Here is a 21,601-nt window from a genome sequence, read left to right on the forward strand (position 1 = left end):
CAACTGGAAACTGGCAGGATTTTATTCCTATTTTTTTTTGTATTACCAGACAACAATCTGATACATTGGTGTCTGTCATGAAGGGACAGTGGGATGGAGTGGAGGTCCACAATACAGCTTACGAACACACTGGAACTCCGACATACAAGACAGTGCAGGGGAGGGGTGGGTGGTCTTATCCAGAAAGGGCCATTGTATATGTGCGATTTTGCTGTAACTCTCTAATTAGATTACTAATTAGAGGACTGCCAATTAAAACCTTCCATACGAGTGCCACATCCCACTTGATGGCGTATATAACATTGCAAACCATCATCCAAACGATGAAAAAATGTTGCCGTGAACGGTGTATTTCGCTACATAACGAAAGAAACGATAGAGCGTAATATGAAACAAAAGACATTTCTGTTTGGTCAATAAAAGTGAGGCAGAAAGTAAACCCCTCCTCCGCCATGCCCCCCCCAGCCTTTCTCTGGCGCGTTCCGCTGTCCATGCTCCTGAGTATATTTTCATGATAATAGTGTATAATTGTTGCAATATTGTATTCAGTCCATCATCCATGGCCTCTTATGCAGTACAGGGACACTGATGGGAGCCTGAAAATCACAAGGTGCCGGCCGTGTATCTTTATCTAATGAGTGTCCGTGGTCTGCCATCCATTTGAACACCTGAGAAAAGCATCATGGGAGAGAATGAATGAGAGAATGCAAACCCCCTCCCTACTGGCATCTCTAATAGAGCCCCCACCCATGGTGAAAGGGTATGTTAAACAAGACGAGGAAGTCTATGGGATAAAGAGCCACGCAATTCCTGTGAGTTTTATAAATATATAAAATCTGCCCCTATTTTCTCGCGACACAAAATGAAATCCACGAGACTGACCTGACAGGTTAGCTAATGTGTTTGTCGGGATTTCCACATCAGCACAGAACAGGTGATGATGAGCACCACAGGCACAAGGAGTCCCAGGGTAATTATTATATAGATGGTATTGTCTGAGGGGAAAAAAATAATGGCTTATTAGGTGTGTGTATTACTTTACAATGTTTCTGGGGCACCAATCTTGGAGGAATTTGAAAAAAAAAAAACACTTAAATATGTACAAAGGTTTAGTAAAAGTTGATAGCATAGCAAGCAACTGAGATGATCCTTTTTCTGCAACAGAGAGAAAAGCTCTAATCAGGGATGAAACTGCTTCTCACCTGAAGGTTTGTGCTCAATGATGAACTGCTTGCTGTCCTCTCCAAGTCGGTTACTGGCTGTGCAGGTGTAAGTTCCAGGCAGCAGCGTGGAGGAGATAAACACTGACCCATTATGGTGCTTTTCCAGGGAGCCTGGGGTGCTCCAGGCGTACACAGGTGGGGGGTTTCCCTCAGCTGTGCAGGTTAACCTCACCTCATCACCCTTGTAGACTGTTACAGTTTTGGCACCAAGGAAATATGGGGAATCTGGGAAGAGATGTTACAAACTCAGAAATGGCGCAGAGTTCCTGTACAGAAAACATGGCAGGAGTCTCAGCTGAACCAGGTGCATCAAATGCTGGTTGGAAAGGAGGTAAAAACACCTGGAAGAGCAACTTAATGTGAAATCAATCACAGTGAATAGTGTAAATAACACTCACAGTGCACAGTGATACTGAGGGGTGTTGATTTCACTGCAAGGGGGGGTTGTGGTCCTTCTGGTCCCAGGTCCAGTTCTGCCTCACAAGTGTACTGTACTTTATCATCAGTTCTGTTGGCAGTGATCAGGAGGGTGGAGGACACACTCACAGGTTTTTTGTCTTCTATGACATAGTCTCTGTCTTCATGTACTAATGTGTCCCCTTTGTACCACTTCACAGTGAGGTTCTGAACAGGAGCGATGTTCTGGATCTCACACTTCAGCTGGTACTGACTCCCCTCCACCATGGAGTCAGTAGAGTTCACAGAACTGACAGAAACACTGTCTGGGAGTTCTGTGAGGGAAAATGAGAAGCATTATTTCTCAAAAACTCACATATGAGACAGCTGTGCCTTATAGGAACAGAGACACATAGAGACATCCATGCCTTACAGTGAAATATTCTGCTGGGTTTTACTGATGTTTTAAGGTGATGCTCAGGTTGAATATTTCCCAGGTGTATGAGAGCTGACAGCTGCAGTAGCTCCATCAGAAGAGACACACTTACTGTACACAGTGACTGAGAGACGTTCTTTACATTGAGCTTTTCCTGGACGGTTTGCATAGCACAGAGGCTTTAAGTCCCAGATTGTCAGACTTTCCACCCTCCAAGTGAGAAACTGGACACCAGGTGTAATAGGTACTTCATCTACTGGAGCTGCCCAGCCCATCCCACTGTGATCTGTGGACACTGTGCAGTTCACTGATACTGGGTCTCCATGTCTCACCACCACTCTGGGAGGATGGAGCTCAAGACAGCCATCTGCAGCTGCCAAAATAAAAATTGAAAATAATTATTAAAAAACAAAAAAAATTTGGGCAATTTTGATAATAGTGGGTCTCCATATCTTTACAGCACTCTCCATCAGTACATGTCAGGGGTACATTCCTCATTGTATGTACAAAGCCAAAAATACAGGAGTCCAATACAAAAATCATCAGCAGCTACAAAAAAGAATGGCAGCAATAAGCGATACTGGGTTTGAGTCTCGCGAAATCACTTCAGCTGGGGACGGGAAAGCTGCAGTATTTACTATCCATGTAACTATAAGCTACTGGCAAAGACAAAAAATATCAGGAATAATATTATTACTGGAGACCGGATGGTACTTCGTGCTGCTGGGTTGAACCAGGCAGTGACTGACAGTGCATGATGGGATCTGGCCTCATTTCAGCTAAAACGCTGCTGAGCACAGGCCGGTCTCCCTCCCAGCTGCAAAAGCAAAGAATGAATGGCATTTTAAAAGTATCCCCAATGTTGCAATGTTATACGGGGCTGAAACCTGCTTTAGATCAGAGCTCATCTGCCGGTGGGGAACATCAGACCAAGACCTTCGTCTTGTATGCTGGGCGGAGGCCCCTGGGCAGACCCAGCACTTGCTGGAGGACTGTATCTCCCAGCTGGCTTGGAGCCTCAGTAAGGGAGGTTTGTTCTGATCCGGTTAGCATGCTGCCATTTTCATAAAATATATTACACTCAGTAGATTTTTCTGATAAGTGGATGAATAGCCATGCGGCTAACTGAGCCGTACAACGTTTGCATTGATACTCTTAAAGGAAGGACACACACTTCCAGATCACATGGTGCTCAGAATATGGAGACCTTGCCTTGCTTAGGCCTGGTCCACTCATTCCTTCGCCGAAATCCACAGCAACCAGAGACGTGCGATGCCAGCACCGACACTCTTACTCAGTAACACTTTTCAAGCAAAACAGGAAATATTTTGTCATATACATTTCCTGAGGCGTGTCGGCAACACAACGAATTATCTTGCTCAAAATGTGAAGTCTGCACTCGGTCAAACACTGGTCCACACATTCCATCACCAAAATCTATCTCTTTGCTCTTTATCTTATGAAATTTTGACTTGCATATGAATAAAAGATAGAAATTTTAGTATTTGACACGAAGGCATTCGGCACCTCAGCGCTAATGGCGGAAACTAAGAAGTCAGAAGCCAGGTTAGACGTGACTTTGTGGAAAATGAAAGATGTAACATTCAGAAAGGAAATAACTGGCAGATAATCTAACAACCTGGCATCTGTATGTGGGGGAACCGTACGAGAACAGAGCAGCAGGCTGGAATCTGCAAACTCACCGGCTCTGAGGGCCAGGATCAACCACAGGACCGACACCTGCGTGGATCTCATCTCGCGTCTCGGCACCAAGGATGGTGGCTGGCCGGCGGTTCAGTTCTGACCCAGTTTGGGCTGGTTTTCTAGATTTAGGAGCAGATAATCGAGACAGCAGAGGACGATGGAAATGGATGAACTGCTGCAGACACGTGAGAGTAAAACTACATTGACTAAGAGCAGGATGTGACTTAACACCACAATGCGGAAGGGTGACAGCAGGTCACAGTCACAAAGCAAGCAGGGAGGGACAGAGACCAGGCTGCTTTTTTCTGCAGACTTCTGTGTGGTTTGTGGCAAATCTGCATGTATGACTTTCAAATCAATATTAATGTAACACTTTATTTGACGGGGCACAAATATAGTGTCATACTTATTTATTAATGAACCATAAACTAAGTCTTTGTTACATACTGGTATCGTATGAATTAATCACTAATGAATATTTTATGTCAAGCAGTTACTATATTTGTTTCTATATTTGTTAATTCTGGAAACCTTTGTGAATTAGTGAAGGAACAAGTAATGAATAACACAAATTAAATATTTTTTTGTGGCCAATTTTTTCTTTTCACGTAGAACGGAACACTGAACCAAACAAAACGCAACAAACACCCCCCCCCCCCCAATGTACCCTGAGACAGCACCATAACAGACAAAAAAGTGAAAGCAAAACCCAGGAACCCTGGTTATAAAAATAAAGTCCATCCATTGTCCAACCGGCTTATCCTACTGGGTCGCGGGGGGTCCGGAGCCTATCCCGGAAGCAATGGGCACGAGGCAGGGAACAACCCAGGATGGGGGGCCAGCCCATCGCAGGGCACACTCACACACCATTCACTCACACATGCACACCTACGGGCAATTTAGCAACTCCAATTAGCCTCAGCATGTCTTTGGACTGTGGGGGGAAACCGGAGATTAATAAGTAAAGGAGAAAGAAGACAGCCCTGCCTGGCTCCTCCAAGGAGCCGAAAAAGAGGAGAAGTGTTGGCATTAGTCAGGAGGACAGAGGATGTCCAATTCATCCTATCAAAAGCCTTCTCCGCATCTGTAGAGGGAAGGGCAGCAGGGAAAGGAAAGGAAAGAGCAGCATGAAGTTCATGCAGCAGGCAGCCAGTTTGGTCTCGGTGGATCAATTTAGAAATCACCGTCTGCAGACGACGAGCAAGAACCTTTGTGATCAGTTTGACAACGGAGTTCATCAGGGACAATAGGCAGTAGCTGGAACAGTCTGTGGGGTCTTTGCGTTGATTGAGTAGTAAAGTCATCAGGGATGAATTAAGAGAAGGATGGAGATGAGAGGCAGAAATAGCATAATTCAGCATATGGAAGAGTGGAGTAGAAAGCTGTTTCCAGAAGGTAGGAAGGAGTTCAGGAGGGAGACCCTTGGGCCTTGAATATTTCCCAGGGCTCTTGGAGTCCAGAGCCTCTTTAAGTTCAGTGATTGAAAGAGGAACATCAAGCACTGGGGCTTCTGGAACCAAGAGCTGGGGGAGGGGTTAGGCATCAAGAAACAAATCAGGATCGAAGGGTGAGGAGGCAGAGGGTGGGGAGAATGAATCTGAGTAGAACTGAAAAAATCAGTTGCTAATTTCCTGGGGGTAATTGATGAGAACCCCATCCCTAGTTTTAATTGAGGAGATCATTAAAAATGAGTCAGATTGCCTAAGCCTGAGAGCCAATAATTTACTAGGCCTGGCAACAAATGAAATACTGATCTCATGTTTGTTCATCATTAATAAATCATGACGCATTTTTTATCTCAAGTAGCAAGTATATTTGTGTCAGGGTCGGTACCGTCCGACCCCGCCCTCTGTGACCCTTCCCCATTAGGCCAGCAGGTATTGCTGGCCATTTTGCCTTTCCCCCTCTTTGTCATTTATTTCATCCTTCTCCCATGTGTTCATTCCCCGTTCGGCCAGCAGGTGTCGCTGGCCAACCTGCTCCCTCTGTCTTAGTTCCTAATCTTCCCTAGTGTGTTATCCCTGTTCCCTGCACTGCTGTGTAGCTTAGTTGGTTGTGTGTGCAGCATGCAGTCTATTAACCCTCTAATCATGGGTTTGACGCTGGCCTCCTCTGTTATTTTGTATTCATTGGTTTTCTGTTTTTTTCCAAGTGTTTATTTTTGCTTCCCTGCTTCACTTTGTCCTGCTTGTGTCCTGTGTTTGATTTTGGTTTTTCTTGTACATGTTCCTAGTGCTGTTATCCCTGTTAGCGTTCCCTAGATCTATATTTAGTATCAGTTACCCTACCTGTCGCCTGTTTCTCTGTGCCAGTATTTCATTGTCCCACCTGCTGCTCGTTGTCCTGCGCCCTGCGTGATTGGTTGATCATTTTAATGAATCACACCTGCCCTTTGTCAGTCCTAGTTATCTGTGTATTTAAGTGCCTGCCTTTGTTCAGTCCCCCATTCAGTCATTGTGTATTCATGTTGCTGTGTGTTTCAGATGCTGCTTGCGTTATCATCCTGCTCCCAGTATCACCCTGTTTCTTAATCATGCTACTTTAGGAGTCTTATAGTTAGTTCTTGTTTCCCTGTTTGCTTTTTGACCCCTGCTAGTCCTTTCATTTTGAGCTTTCCCCAGTGTGTTCTGTTTTTAGTTAATAGACCCCTTTTGTCACCGAGCCGCCAGTGGATCGTCACTCTCCTTCCCGCCCACACTATGCCGCGCTGCAATTCGTCTTAAAATGAAACCAGGTGTAGATCTTCATCCGTATGAGGTTTCTGTGACATAGTAATAGGATCCATCAAATGCTTTTTTTGTCTTAAGACTTTTACAAGGTCAGATGTCATCTGCAGTCACCCCTTTGCTGCCACTAAATGGCATCGCTTCAGTTTTGGGGCAATTTGTCAAAAAATTTTACCATTTCCAGGTCTCCACCCATACAATGATTATAAAAAGTCTGAAAAAAATATGTCAAAGGCTATTGAGTTTTCGTCGTCACTAGGAAGTTTCTGCGGTAGAATGCAATGAATGCGGTCTCAGTGGGTTTTCTGTCTCCACACTAGAGGGCGCCAAATTCAAACTACAATAATTTACAATCCTGCAAAAGCAAAGCAAAAAAAATCTTCAGATCCTTCATAGCCCAATGGGACTTTACAGCAGTACTGGTACCAGCAGGGGCAGCTGTTGGTTTACTTCTATTCTGCATGTTTAGCAAAATGATCATGTTAGTATTAACCAAAACTATCTAGAACATAACTAGATTATAAATACAAATCTGCAGCACAATGGCCTCAAGCCTCTAGTGTTGGGGGCCTGAATCGGGCCCTTTGCTGGTGTGCAGGTTGCATGTTCTGTGTCTGTGTGGGATTCCACATGGTCTAAAGGTGAGTTTGGGTCACTAAACAGCCTTTATCGTGCCCCACGGGGTCAGACTGTCAGCTCACATGGGCCATGTACTTGGATAAGCTGTGATGACCACGTCTAGGGTCGGGCTGTTTCAAAATGCAGAGATGATGACATAATGTAAGAATCAGAAAACCAAGTGCAAAATGCAAAGAGTTTTATTAAGATGGTGACACATAACCATGATACACAAACAGTAATAAAGAACGCTGGAAGTGACCAGAACAACAGGCCAAACGCAGAGGAAGTGAAACACGCAACTAACTTTTCTTGCTCAAACAGAACACAGTAAAAAGAGAACAAACCCCCAGACCCCCCCAAAAAAAACCAAAGATAAACCCAAAGCTGAAAGGGCAGTTTATACTGACATTGCAATAATAAAGAAGCAAAAAGCACCTTCTTCCCAGAATCTTGATACTGGGTAACTTTGCTAATTCATTCTGATGCTTGTTCTATTACTTTTTGTGTAGAGCTCACACATAAATACGCACAAACTAATAGTGGGTTTATCTGGTAAAGAGAAGAGAACCCAGTATTACTGACAGTATAGCTACAAAATCTCAGGCAATGTAAATCCCCAGGAAGCATGTATGCGACAGTCAGCCAAGGAACCATGAGCAGAGTCTCCTTATGATGTAGCTGATGCCTCAGAAATCTCCATGTAAACAGCCACAGTATTAATCACAATGTTAACAATAAGTGGAAGATCAAGGAAGAACACAAGAATTATATTTAATATGAATTATATCAGTGAACTACATTTGCCTCACAATATTTTGCACAAAAGTGCCACCTAAATAATCCAAATGTAAATCAACTATCCACATCTATAGGCAGCAAAGATTATTGGCATCAAAATTTAAAATGTGTGCAAACAGTTTTATGCACAGGCAGTATCCATTCATTTCAAAGATCCTGGAAAAGGTTGTTGTTCATCAGTTGTCTTCCTTCCTACAGAAAAATAATGCCAATGAATTATATCAGTCTGGCTTTAGACCAAACCAGCACAGAAACAGCTTTAGTCAAAGTAGTGAGTGATTTGCTTATGGCTTCTGACTGTGGCTGTATATCTTTGTTGGTATTACTAGATTTAACTGCAGCATTCGATACTGTGGACCAGGGGCGTTGCTAGAGATTTTGGGCCCCATGAAAGCATATCATATTAGGCCCCCCAGTCCAAACCAATCCAGTTATTTTCCTAATTTTTTAGGGCCCCTGTCACTCAGGGGCCCTTGGAATCGTCCTAGCTTTCCTCCCCCTTACGGCGCCCCTGCTGTGGACCATAATATCCTCTTGGACTGGCTAGAATCTGTGGTTGGCATTATACTCAGATGAGATACCGTACTGCAAAGTGTCTTGTTGGCAGCTTAACCATGGAAACATAATTACATTAGATAATGAATAGATATTATACTGCAAGATTGTTGCTATTCATGAGTCAATATCAGTCACAAAAGTCAGTATTACTGTAAATAACAGTTATCCATATTTACCATGAATTATAAAATGTAAGATCTAACACTGAAAATACAGATTAAAAGTGAAATGGCAGAATGCAAAGAGACAAGTGGATTATGACCTCTCCTACTTACATAATAGTCAAGCCGTAATGTAATTAATGTATGGATGACCTTTTCCAAATCACAAGGTGAAAAAGATATGAATTTAGCATTAGTTCTTAGTTGATAGAAGCTATTTTTAACAACAGAAGAGATCTGCTTGATAAAACAAAGCTCAAAATCAAAAATAACACCCCATCTTTTTGCACTGGCCCTAGAATGGACCCCTGAGGGACTCCATAAGAGACGGGGCAGAGGCTGTGGGAAACTGACCTAAAGATACTGAAAAAGTCCTGTGTTTGAGGTATGAGCTAAACCACTGAAGAGCTCTGCCATTAGTGCCAACCCACTGATCAAGACGAGCTAAAAGAATATTATGATCCTCAGTGTCAAAGGCGGCACTAAGATCTAACAAAATTAAATCTGCGTTTTCCCTGAATCCAGCGTAAGATGTAAATCATTAGTCACCTTTAACAAAGCAATTTCAGTTCTGTGAGTAGCTTGTCAGGGTCGGCCTCCCGCTGTGGTCCTTCCGTGTCCCTTCCCCGTTTGACCAGCAGGTGGTGCTGGTCATCCCATCCATACGTCAGTCCTTGTTTCTCCCCTGTCTTTTGTCTGGTCTCGTGGCTCAATGTATTAAGCATGTGCTGTCTGTTTGCCCCTCGGTCCTGAGTTCCCTCTTGTTGTGAGTTCGAATCCCGCCTCCTCTGTTTTTGTATTTTGCTCCCTAGTGTTTCATTTGAGTTTCTTTAGTTCTTGTGTCTGATTTTGTAGTTGGTTTTGGTTTTGTCCCTTGTGCCCCTGCTTGTGTCTTTACCTGTTTAATTCCCTAGTGTTGGTTTCTGTTTCCTTGATTAATTCTTAGTTTCCCTGATTGTTAGTGTCTTTGAGTTAATTGGTTTCACCTGTGTCCTGTTTCCCTAGTCTTTGTTAATCAGTCTCACCTGCCCTGTGTTTGTCATTACCCCTGTAGTATATTAGTTCCTGCCTTTGTTCTGTTCCCCGCTGGTTCATCGCGTCGCGTCGTGTCTCATGTCTAAGTCATCGATGCCTTTGTCTAGCCTTGTCTCTGGTTTTCCCTTGATTGTAGTTTACCTTAGTGTCGTGCTAGTTAGTTTTCCTTGTGTGTTATTTAGTCTAGTTAAGTCCTCCCTGTTTAGTTTTGACCCCTCGTGGTCCTTTTGGTTTTGTGTTTGTAGTGTTTTCTGTTTTGATTAAAACCCTGTTTTTTGTTTGCTGGAGCCGCAAGTGGGTCGTCCGCCCTTTCTTTGTGCACCATGCCTCGTTCCCGTTCCCGTTCCCGTGCCGTCCAGAACCATGACATAGCTCTGAAACCTGACTGAACGGGTTCCTGTGTCTGAGCAGAGTTGAAGGGTAACAGTTGTGAAATAACTTTTTCCAGAACTTTCTAAATAAATTGCAGTTTAGAGATAGGCCGATAGTTTTGAACAATTTACGTCAAGGCTCTGTTTTTTGTGCAAGGGCTGAATTACAGCATGCTTAAAGCAGGAATAATACCAGAAGCAAGGGACGAGTTAATGATAGGCTGGAAACTAGGGCTGATTGTATCAAAAGTGGCTTTTATAATATGAGAGGGGACCACATCATGGGGTGAAACTGTCAGTTTCATGTGTCTTACTGTATGTCTTTGAGCAACAACAGAAATCTGACTGAATTGGACAAAGATAGCTGTGACCACTGGGCAGTTAGGTGACAAACACACTGTGTTTGAGTGTCCGTGGTCCGCTGTCCATCTGAACACCTGAGAAAAGCATCATGGGAGAGGATGAACCAGAGTACGTGAACCCCCTCCCCAATGGCATCTCTAATTGCGCTCCCACCCACGGCGAAAGAGTGTGTTAAACAGAATCTGGTAGTCTGTAGGTTAAAGAGCCATGCATTTCCTGTGGACTGTATAAATGTATAACATCTGTTCCTATTGTCTCGCAAAACACAATGCCACAATCTGAGACTGACCTGGCAGGTTAGCTAATGCGTTTGCCGGGTTTTCCATCGGCAGACAGCATTAATGATGATGAGAACCACAGCCTGAAGGACTCCCAAGAAAATTATATAGATCGTATTATCTGAGGGGAAAAAGTAATGGCTTATTAGGTGTTTGTATTACTTTACAACATTCCTGAAATGTCTATCCTGGAGGCATTGGAGAAAAACATTTAAATGTATACAAAGGGATAGGAAAAGTTAATACTGTAGCTCTAATCAGGGATGAAACTGCTTCTCACCTGAAGGTTTGTGCTGAATGACGAACTGCTTGCTGTCCTCTCCAAGTCGGTTACTGGCTGTGCAGGTGTAAGTTCCAGGCAGCAGCGTGGAGGAGATGAACACTGACCCATCATGGTGCTTTTCCAGGGAGCCTGGGGTGCTCCAGGCGTACACAGGTGGGGGGTTTCCCTCAGCTGTGCAGGGTAACCTCACCTCATCACCCTTGTAGACTGAATAAGTTACAGTTTTGGCACCAAGGAAATATGGGGAATCTGGGAAGAGATGTTACAAACTCAGAAATGGCGCAGAGTTCCTGTACAGAAAACATGGCAGGAGTCTCAGCTGAACCAGGTGCATCAAATGCTGGTTGGAAAGGAGGTAAAAACACCTGGAAGAGCAACTTAATGTGAAATCAATCACAGTGAATAGTGTAAATAACACTCACAGTGCACAGTGACCCTGAGGGGTGTTGATTTCACTGCAAGGGGGGGTTGTGGTCCTTCTGGTCCCAGGTCCAGTTCTGCCTCACAAGTGTACTGTACTTTATCATCAGCTCTGCTGGGGGTGATCAGGAGGGTGGAGGACACACTCACAGGTTCCTTTTCTCTGTCAGACTTTCTATCTTCTGTGACATAGTCTCTGTCTTCATGTACTAATGTGTCCCCTTTGTACCACTTCACAGTGAGGTTCTGAACAGGAGCGATGTTCTGGATCTCACACTTCAGCTGGTACTGACTCCCCTCCACCATGGAGTCAGTAGAGTCCATAGAACTGACAGAAACACTGTCTGGGGGTTCTGTGAGGGAAAATGAGAAGCATTATTTCTCAAAAATACCTCACACATGAGACAGCTGTGCCTTATAGGAACAGAGACACACAGAGACATCCATGCCTTACAGTGAAATATTCTGCTGGGTTTTACTGATGTTTTAAGGTGATGCTCAGGTTGAATATTTCCCAGGTGTATGAGAGCTGACAGCTGCAGTAGCTCCATCAGAAGAGACACACTTACTGTACACAGTGACTGAGAGACGTTCTTTACATTGAGGTTTTCCTGGACGGTTTGCAAAGCACAGAGGCCTTAAGTACCAGATTCTCAGACTTTCCACCCTCCAAGTGAGAAACTGGACACCAGGTGTAATAGGTACGTCATCTACTGGAGCTGCCCAGCCCATCCCACTGTGATCTGTGGACACTGTGCAGTTCACTGATACTGGGTCTCCATGTCTCACCACCACTCTGGGAGGATGGAGCTCAAGACAGCCATCAGCAGCTGTGAAAGCAAAAAGTGAAAATAATAATTTATCAATTTCAGCAATTTTGGCAATACTGCGTCTCTACAGCACTGTCCTACAATATACTGCAGTACATCCTCATTGATAGATTTAAAGCAAAAGATGGAAGGTATTTAAAATGAGTCAGAATAGAAAGGTAGTTTAAGAGTCTGCTCAGCATGTCAGGAGTTCGATACAAAAGTCATCATTAGCTACAATACAAAGAAATGTAAGTTGCGTGATTCTGGGTCACACAAAGTGCCACAGCTGGGGACAGGAAAGCTACAGTGTTTATTATCCATGTAACTATAAGCTACTGGCAAAGACAAAAAATATCAGGAATAACATTATTACTGGAGACCGGATGGTACTTCGTGCTGCTTGTCACACCCCGGTCGTGCCGATCCTCCTGTGCCACGCCCCCTCGTTAACCTCATGTGGATTCCCAGTGTTTAACAGCTGTTTTGAGTTGTCTTTAGTAGTTCGGTATATTTAAGCCCACGTCAGAGTTTGTTTCCCTAGTTCTGTCATTGGATTGTCAATGTAGTGTCGTGCAGTGTTTGGATGTTATGCCCCTTCGTTCTCCTATTAAACCCTTTTATTTCACCCCACTCCTCATCTCCTTCGCTTAGGTGTTTGTATCACTTTACAACGTTCCTGAAATGTCTATCCTGGAGGCATTGGAGAAAAACATTTAAATGTATACAAAGGGATAGGAAAAGTTAATACCGTAGCTCTAATCAGGGATGAAACTGCTTCTCACCTGAAGGTTTGTGCTGAATGACGAACTGCTTGCTGTCCTCTCCAAGTCGGTTACTGGCTGTGCAGGTGTAAGTTCCAGGCAGCAGCGTGGAGGAGATAAACACTGACCCATTATGGTGCTTTTCCAGGGAGCCTGGGGTGCTCCAGGCGTACACAGGTGGGGGGTTTCCCTCAGCTGTGCAGGGTAACCTCACCTCATCACCCTTGTAGACTGAATAAGTTTCAGTTTTGGCACCAAGGAAATATGGGGAATCTGGGAAGAGATGTTACAAACTCAGAAATGGCGCAGAGTTCCTGTACAGAAAACATGGCAGGAGTCTCAGCTGAACCAGGTGCATCAAATGCTGGTTGGAAAGGAGGTAAAAACACCTGGAAGAGCAACTTAATGTGAAATCAATCACAGTGAATAGTGTAAATAACACTCACAGTGCACAGTGACCCTGAGGGGTGTTGATTTCACTGCAAGGGGGGGTTGTGGTCCTTCTGGTCCCAGGTCCAGTTCTGCCTCACAAGTGTACTGTACTTTATCATCAGTTCTGTTGGCAGTGATCAGGAGGGTGGAGGACACACTCACAGGTTCCTTTTCTCTGTCAGACTTTCCATCTTCTGTGACATAGTCTCTGTCTTCATGTACTAATTTGTCCCCTTTGTACCACTTCACAGTGAGGCTCTGAACAGGAGCGATGTTCTGGATCTCACACTTCAGCTGGTACTGACTCCCCTCCACCATGGAGTCAGTAGAGTCCATAGAACTGACAGAAACACTGTCTGGTGGTTCTGTGAGGGAAAATGAGAAGCATTATTTCTCAAAAATAACTCACACATGAGACAGCTGTGCCTTATAGGAACAGAGACACATAGAGACATCCATGCCTTACAGTGAAATATTCTGCTGGGTTTTACTGATGTTTTAAGGTGATGCTCAGGTTGAATATTTCCCAGGTGTATGAGAGCTGACAGCTGCAGTAGCTCCATCAGAAGAGACACACTTACTGTACACAGTGACTGAGAGACGTTCTTTACATTGAGGTTTTCCTGGACGGTTTGCATAGCACAGAGGCATTAAGTCCCAGATTCTCAGACTTTCCACCCTCCAAGTGAGAAACTGGACACCAGGTGTAATAGGTACGTCATCTACTGGAGCTGTCCAGCCCATCGCACTGTGATCTGTGGACACTGTGCAGTTCACTGATACTAGGTCTCCATGTCTCACCACCACTCTGGGAGGATGGAGCTCAAGACAGCCATCAGCAGCTGTGAAAGCAAAAAGTGAAAATAATAATTTATCAATTTCAGCAAGTTTGGCAATACTGCGTCTCCACAGCACTGTCCTACAATATACTGCAGTACATCCTCATTGATAGATTTAAAGCAAAAGATGGAAGGTATTTAAAATGAGTCAGAATAGAAAGGTAGTTTAAGAGTAATGCTCATCATGTCAGGAGTTCGATACAAAAGTCATCATTAGCTACAATACAAAGAAATGCAAGTTGCGTGATTCTGGGTCACACAAAGTGCCACAGCTGGGGACGGGAAAGCTACAGTATTTATTATCCATGTAACTATAAGCTACTGGCAAAGACAAAAAATATCAGGAATAACATTATTACTGGAGATCTGATGGTACTTCCTGCTGCTTGTCACACCCCGGTCGTGCCGATCCTCCTGTGCCACGCCCCCTCGTTAACCTCATGTGGATTCCCAGTGTTTAACAGCTGTTTTGAGTTGTCTTTAGTAGTTCGGTGTATTTAAGCCCACGTCAGAGTTTGTTTCCCTAGTTCTGTCATTGGATTGTCAGTGCAGTGTCGTGCAGTGTTTGGATGTTATGTCCCTTCGTTCTCCTATTAAACCCTTTTATTTCACTCCACTCCTCGTCTCCTTCGCTTGTTTCCCTGGTCCCTGTGCCGCGACTGCTGACGCTGCTGGGCTGAACCAGGCAGTGACTGACAGTGCATGATACTCCCTCAGCAGCAAAAGCCGTGTGAGAAGATGTCAGAGTTAATCTGTCCTGTTCCTGTTTTTATTAATACATAGTTGTGTTTAGGCAGTTCTATTTTTATGCATTGGATAAGTAGCAGATTCAGAAGTTAAAAAGCAGGAACAATGAATCATAGACATTTTAAAACCCTGCAGAATAAACTAGACATTTCGATAAAGTATATTACTTTCATTAGATTTTTCTACAGCTAGCTGAGCAGTACAACGTTAGCACTGATACTCTTAACTACATGAAGGATGCACACTTCTTGATCAGATCTTGCTCAAAATGTGAAGTCTGCACTCCGGCAAGCACCCGTTCACATTCCTTCACCAAAATCCATCTCTTTGTTCTTTATCTTATGAAATTTTGATTTGCATATAAATAAAAGAAAAAAAAATGTGCATATGGCACCTCAGTGTTACTGGGTGACTTTGCGGAACATCAAAAGAAATTTCTTAGAAAGGAAACAAACTTACAGGAATCTTTAAACCCTGGCGTTTGTGTGAGAGCCAAACAAGAACAGAGCAGCAGGCTGGAATCTCCAAACTCACCGACTCCGATGGCCAGAATCAACCAGAGGACCGACCCCTGCGTGGATCTCATCTCGCGTCTCTGCACCCCGGATGGTGGCTGTCCAGCGGTTCAGTTCTGACCCAGTTTGGGGTGGTTTTCTAGATTGAGGAGCAAATTAGCAAAACAGCAAAGGACGATGGAAATGGATCAACTGCTGCAGGCGTATGAGAGAAATGCTATGTTGACTAAAAGCACAGGATTCTGATGTAATAAGTCAATGCGGAAGGGTGACAGCAGGTCACACTTACAAAGCAAGCAGGGAGGGACAGAGACCAGGCTGATTTTGTCTGCAGATCTTTGACGTGGCTTGTGGTGACTCTGGAGCCTCAAGGCCTGACTTTCGAAACAATATTTTTTATACTGTCCAATATTTTACCTTCTTTGCTGCTTGAACTTGCAAACCACCATTGAGCTATTACTTAAGGTAGTGGGATTGGCAGAAATTGCAGTCTGTCAGCAAGTGTTCATTGTGGATCGATCTGCTCTTATCACTTTCACAAGGTCAAACATCATCTGCAGTCACCCCTTTGCTGCGACTAAGCAGCGTTGCTTCAATTTTGGGTCAATTTGTCTAAAAATGTAATCAGTTTCCGGTCACCTCCCATACAATGATTATAAAAAGTCTGAAAAAGATCCATCAAAGGCTTTTGAGTTCTTGTCTTCACAAGAAAGTTTCTGCGATGGAACACAATGAGAGCAGTCTTTAACAAAATGATTATCATGTTAGAATTAACCAAAACTTCCCACTTTTCAGGATCTAGAACATCACTAGATTATAAATACAAATCTGCAGCACAATGGCCTCAAGCCTCTAGTGTTGGGGGCCTGAATCGGGCCCTTTGCTGGTGTGCAGGTTGCATGTTCTATGTCTGTGTGGGATTCCACATGGTCTAAAGGTGAATTTGGGTCACTAAACAGCCTTTATCGTGCCCCACGGGGTCAGACTGTCAGCTCACATGGGCCATGTACTTGGATAAGCTGTGATGACCACGTCTAGGGTCGGGCTGCAGAGATGCAGAATGCATAGATGGTGAAATTATGTGAAATAGAAAACCAAGTGCAAAATGCAAAGAGTTTTATTAAGATGGTGACACATAACCATGATACACAAACAGTAATAAAGAATGTTGGAAGTGACCAGAACAACAGGCCAAACGCAGAGGAAGTGAAACACGCAACTAGAACACAGTAAAAAGAGAACAAACCCCCAGACCCCCCCCCAAAATACAAAAAAACAAAGATAAACCCGAAGCTGAAAGGGCAGTTTATACTGACATTGCAATAATAAAAAAGCAAAAAGCGCCTCTTTCTGCAGTCTTACTGGGATACTGGGTAACTTTGCTAATTCATTCTGACGCTTGTTCTATTACTTTTTGTGCACAGCTCACACATAAATGCGCACAAACTAAGATAGTAAAGTTACATCTTGTGGGTTTAATTCTTAAAGCCACCACATCCAATTTTCTGTTCTTGCCCCATGAAAAAACTGTATTGTATCGCTTGCTATGAACACTGAATGTAGGTCTGATGGGCCCACAAATAGTACCAGCTGGTTCCAGCATGAATGCCGATGACATTGATGTAGAGATCATGAGAGCCATTTAGTGAAGGACATCTGACAGGAATCAGTGACGGCAGGTCAGGCTGTAAAACACTGGTGTGGGATTTTATGGGACACGTGAGGCTTTGGCTCCGGGTTTGAAACACAGGTTTGGTGCTGGGGGTGTAACATGGGTACGGAGGTACAGCTTTGGGAAGGAGACTCTGATGAAGGCAAGACAAATGCAGGATGTGGAACATGGGGATTGTGGTCACGCGTCTCTAAAATGGAGCCTCATTCTTCACACTGCAGCCAGATTGACCTCCTGAGAAGCAGAACAGGGTATATGAACTGATATGGATCACAAACTTTTGCAAACAAAAAAATCATGGATATTCTATGAAAGCAAAACTAAAAACATTTTCACTGATCAAAAATAGAAGTTTTAGAAAATCAGCATCAGGGTACGTACACTGCAGTTTATCCGAGATCTTTCATGCTGTTTCATGAGAAGAATAACAGCAACAGCCACAGCCCCAACAATCACGGCCCCAAGCACTATTCCAATAATCCTTGCTGATTTTGTTGGTGGATCTGTGGAAGGAGGTCAAGGTTAATTCTGTAATGTTGTTTAAATGAAAAATTTTATTCCTAATCTGAGTTATGCTGCAAAGGTAGGAAGAACACCAGCTGGATGAGGAAGAGGAAGAGGAGCAGAGAGAAAGGAAGTCATGACAGGTATTTATAGAAGCGTCATACCTGTAAAAATCACCCGCACTGTTTCCTCATGGATCCCTACAGAGTTATTTGCCCTGCAGGTATAATTTCCCTTATGATCTGTCTTGGTGATGGTGTAAATGCCGTCCTGTGTTGGTAATCGCTGGCCCTTTAACATCCAAACAATATCCGGGGGAGGATTCCCTTTAGCGCTGCAGTTTAACACAGCAGAAGAATCACGCAACACATGGAGCAGAGTTTCTATTGGGGTAATAGTGGGTTTATCTGTTAAAGAGAAGAGAACCCAGTATTACTGACAGTATAGCCACAAAATCTCAGGCAATGTAAATCCCCAGGAAGCATGTATGTGACAGTCAGCCAAGGAACCATGAGCAGAGTCTCCTTATGATGTAGCTGATGCCTTAGAAATCTCCATGTAAACAGCCACAGTATTAATCACAATGTTAACAATAAGTGGAAGATCATGGAAGAACACAAGAATTATATTTAATATGAATTATATCAGTGAACTACATTTGCCCATGCCACGGTGATGGGCATGACACCTAAACTTTGTCCAATATCTCTACGGGGAGCCCCGAGTTCTTTTATTTATATACAGTTATTTATGGTTTAAGGTTCGACATGTTAGCTCTCGCTGAATTGGCATGAGTTTCTGCTGTTCTTAACTACTAAGTGTCACGCCCAGCTCATCCGATCCTCGTGTGTGCCACGCCCCCTCATTACCCACATGTTCTACCCTGATTATTCCAAGCTGTTTGATGTTATTTCCGGCTTGTTCAGTGTATATCAGTCCACGTCTTCATCCGTTTACCAAATCCATCATTGATGTTGTGTGCCGTGTTGCTCGTTTCCCCTCAATAAACACCGTTTGCCCGTATTTCTGGCTCCACTCATCTGTCTGCCTACTCGTCTGCAACGTTACATGACACTAAAAATACTTCATTTACTTGTATGTTCCTGTTATCATGTAAATTACTAATTCTCATTGTTTGTTCTTTACGTTTCTTTATCCGTGTGATATATTGTATAAAACCAATAAAAATATTGTTGAAAAAAAAGAATACTTCTCATGAAATAATCAATGACTTCTGTAGTAAAATGAAAAGATTTCTGTACTTTCAAACCTTAATTTGTCTTACATGTAAATAAATAAATACTGTTACACCCTGTGGTTTGTCTTCCTGTTAATTACCAATTCAGTATCTTTAACAGGAAACAAAATCACCACACACACCTTAATAGTTCCTATGAAGTTTCCCTTAAATCAGATAATTTCCTATCTTAGAAACTGATCTTACCTTAGAGAAATGATTTCGGGTGTGCTAGTACTTTTAAACACAACCAAATTTCAAAGTCAATTCTAATAGCACCGTTAAATGCTTAGCACATTCATAGAATTAACATTACCATACATTGGCAACACACAATAAACCCAACACATTTACAAAGTCCAGTTGAATGGTCATTGAAAGCTCACAAAAGCTCCTATGCTGGCAGTATTGAAAACTAAAGTGTCCCCCTCAATGCAGGCCTGATAACGTCGCTTGGGAGTGGTGAGACCCAACATCAAAGCGGCCACTTCGCTCTATGAGCAAACGAAAAATATAGAAGCTGCCGTTTTAGAAGAGAAGCAAAGTGTCAACGTGGGGCAATGCATGGAACCCCATATCTCCTGCAGACCCATTTGTGCTGGTGTCGAGTTTCCCCTTGGTCCAGATGAACAGCGAACCTGTTCTCTGAAGTTGTAGCAAACTCAGTCCACCAAGTCCGTGTACCTTCAGGACAATGTTAACTGATACTGTGTCGGAGACCATGTTTAGCTTAAGATGGCGGCTAAACGTCATGACGCACTTACTTTTAATACTACTCACGCGGTATTAAACTTGAGAAATACTTTGCATACACAGTCGCTGATAAAGTAGTTATCAATCCGACAAATTTTATCATGCGTAATTCCACTTCTAGAGGTGGATATTAACTGTACAATTACAACTTTCCTCAACACAGCGTCAAACTAGCTGTCTGCGCTTAGCCATCCCCTCCCCCCGATACCTCCTCCAACAGGTTCAGGTTCAAAGGTCACTATCCATTTTCATCCAATAAACTCACAGAAATTAACAAAAAATATTTTAAAATACAGATTAAATTCAGGCTATGAGAAAATAAACACATTTTGGCACAGTACATTCAATTGGCTCGTGTCCAGTTCATATCCCCATTCTCACCATGAATGTGCCCAATAAATCTCCCCGTTTAATTTTAAAAAAAAATCGCTTATTGTCCCTTAATCAAAGTGACCAAAATAAATTTTAGCACAGTTGGGGGGGGGGGGGGGTTGTACTGGACTGTGACCAAACAAATAAACAGGCACACAGATCCCGGGACAAAAAGGACTGAAGGTGACTGGCCAGGAAGTCATATTCCTATAGGCACAGAGAGATGCTGCTGCTACAGACAGCCAGTGATAACAGATTAATACTGCAGGTATTTCAGGAAGAGACAGACAATTCTGACTCTCACTGTGATGTTACTGATATAGACTGTAATACTGTACTTAGATTCATACAGACAATGATAATTCACTCTGAATAAACTGTTCTAATGTTGGTGACACAGGCAGACTGAAGTTAAATACTCACAGTGCACAGTGATATTGAGGGGTGTTGATTTCATTGCTAGGGGGGGTTGTGGTCCTTCTGGTCCCAGGACCAGTTCTGCCTCACAGCTGTACTCTGCTCCATCATCAGCTCTGCTGGGGGTGATCAGGAGGATGGAGGACACACTCACAGGTGCCTTTTCTCTGTCAGACTTTCTATCTTCTGTGACATAGTCTCTGTCTTCATATACTAATGTGTCCCCTTTGTACCACTTCACAGTGAGGTTCTGAACAGGAGCGATGTTCTGGATCTCACACTTCAGCTGGTACTGACTCCCCTCCACCATGGAGTCAGTAGAGTCCATAGAACTGACAGAAACACTGTCTGGGGGTTCTGTGAGGGGAAATGAGAAGCATTATTTCTCAAAAATAACTCACACATGAGACAGCTGTGCCTTATAGGAACAGAGACACACAGAGACATCCATGCCTTACAGTGAAATATTCTGCTGGGTTTTACTGATGTTTTAAGGTGATGCTCAGGTTGAATATTTCCCAGGTGTATGAGAGCTGACAGCTGCAGTAGCTCCATCAGAAGAGACACACTTACTGTACACAGTGACTGAGAGACGTTCTTTACATTGAGCTTTTCCTGGACGGTTTGCATAGCACAGAGGCTTTAAGTCCCAGATTGTCAGACTTTCCACCCTCCAAGTGAGAAACTGGACACCACGTGTAATAGGTACATCATCTACTGGAGCTGCCCAGCCCATCCCACTGTGATCTGTGGACACTGTGCAGTTCACTGATACTGGGTCTCCATGTCTCACCACCACTCTGGGAGGATGGAGCTCAAGACAGCCATCAGCAGCTGCCAAAATAAAAATTGAAAATAATTATTAAAAAACAAAAAAAATTTGGGCAATTTTGATAATAGTGGGTCTCCATATCTTTACAGCACTCTCCATCAGTACATTTCAGGGGTACATTCCTCATTGTATGTACAAAGCCAAAAATAGGAAGGCATTTAAAATGACCACCATTATTTTAAAAAATGTGCTTTAATAGTCTTCCCATCATGACAGGAGTCCAATACAAAAATCATCAGCAGCTACAAAAAAGAATGGCAGCAATAAGCGATACTGGGTTTGAGTCTCGCGAAATCACTTCAGCTGGGGACGGGAAAGCTGCAGTATTTACAATC

The 21,601-nt window shown here is 43.4% G+C and overlaps 2 protein-coding genes across 2 annotated transcripts in view; both read right to left on the minus strand.

Moving 5' to 3' along the window:
• Window positions 1-8: 8 nt before the first annotated feature.
• On the minus strand, window positions 9-15,851 carry LOC111849260 (vascular cell adhesion protein 1-like). The gene is made up of 12 exons (XM_072704657.1): window positions 15,499-15,851; window positions 13,960-14,220; window positions 13,393-13,743; window positions 12,968-13,219; window positions 11,943-12,203; window positions 11,376-11,726; window positions 10,951-11,202; window positions 2,168-2,428; window positions 1,622-1,954; window positions 1,203-1,448; window positions 883-995; window positions 9-668 (listed from the first exon to the last, which is right to left on the minus strand). Exons 1-11 carry the CDS (start codon window positions 15,548-15,550, stop codon window positions 895-897), a joined length of 2,721 nt encoding a protein of 906 aa, XP_072560758.1. The 5' UTR covers window positions 15,551-15,851; the 3' UTR covers window positions 9-668; window positions 883-894.
• Window positions 15,852-16,580: 729 nt separating this feature from the next.
• Window positions 16,581-21,601, minus strand: part of LOC111849264 (cell adhesion molecule 3-like) — a 40,982-nt gene continuing 35,961 nt past the window's right edge. Inside the window, exons 2-6 of the mRNA XM_072704671.1 lie at window positions 21,008-21,268; window positions 20,441-20,791; window positions 17,820-18,062; window positions 17,533-17,654; window positions 16,581-17,385 (exon numbers count right to left, since the gene is read on the minus strand). Of these exons, the coding sequence (XP_072560772.1) occupies window positions 17,362-17,385; window positions 17,533-17,654; window positions 17,820-18,062; window positions 20,441-20,791; window positions 21,008-21,268 (1,001 nt within the window). The 3' untranslated portion in view covers window positions 16,581-17,361. The remainder of the gene's footprint in view (window positions 17,386-17,532; window positions 17,655-17,819; window positions 18,063-20,440; window positions 20,792-21,007; window positions 21,269-21,601) is intronic.

The sequence above is a fragment of the Paramormyrops kingsleyae genome, chromosome 22, assembly GCF_048594095.1.
Source record: "Paramormyrops kingsleyae isolate MSU_618 chromosome 22, PKINGS_0.4, whole genome shotgun sequence".
Classification (NCBI taxonomy): Eukaryota; Metazoa; Chordata; class Actinopteri; order Osteoglossiformes; family Mormyridae; genus Paramormyrops; species Paramormyrops kingsleyae.

What these genes read in the sequence shown, in the direction of transcription:
- LOC111849260 (XM_072704657.1), bottom strand. Translation starts at nt 15,550, where the DNA reads ATGAGATCCACGCAGGGGTCGGTCCTCTGGTTGATTCTGGCCATCGGA. An exon ending in CATTCAGCACAAACCTTCAG is followed by an intron (nt 2,429 to 10,950) that starts GTGAGAAGCAGT and finishes TTATTTTGGCAG; the next exon opens with CTGCAGATGGCTGTCTTGAG. An exon ending in CATTGAGCACAAACCTTCAG is followed by an intron (nt 996 to 1,202) that starts GTGAGAAGCAGT and finishes TTTTCCCCTCAG; the next exon opens with ACAATACCATCTATATAATA.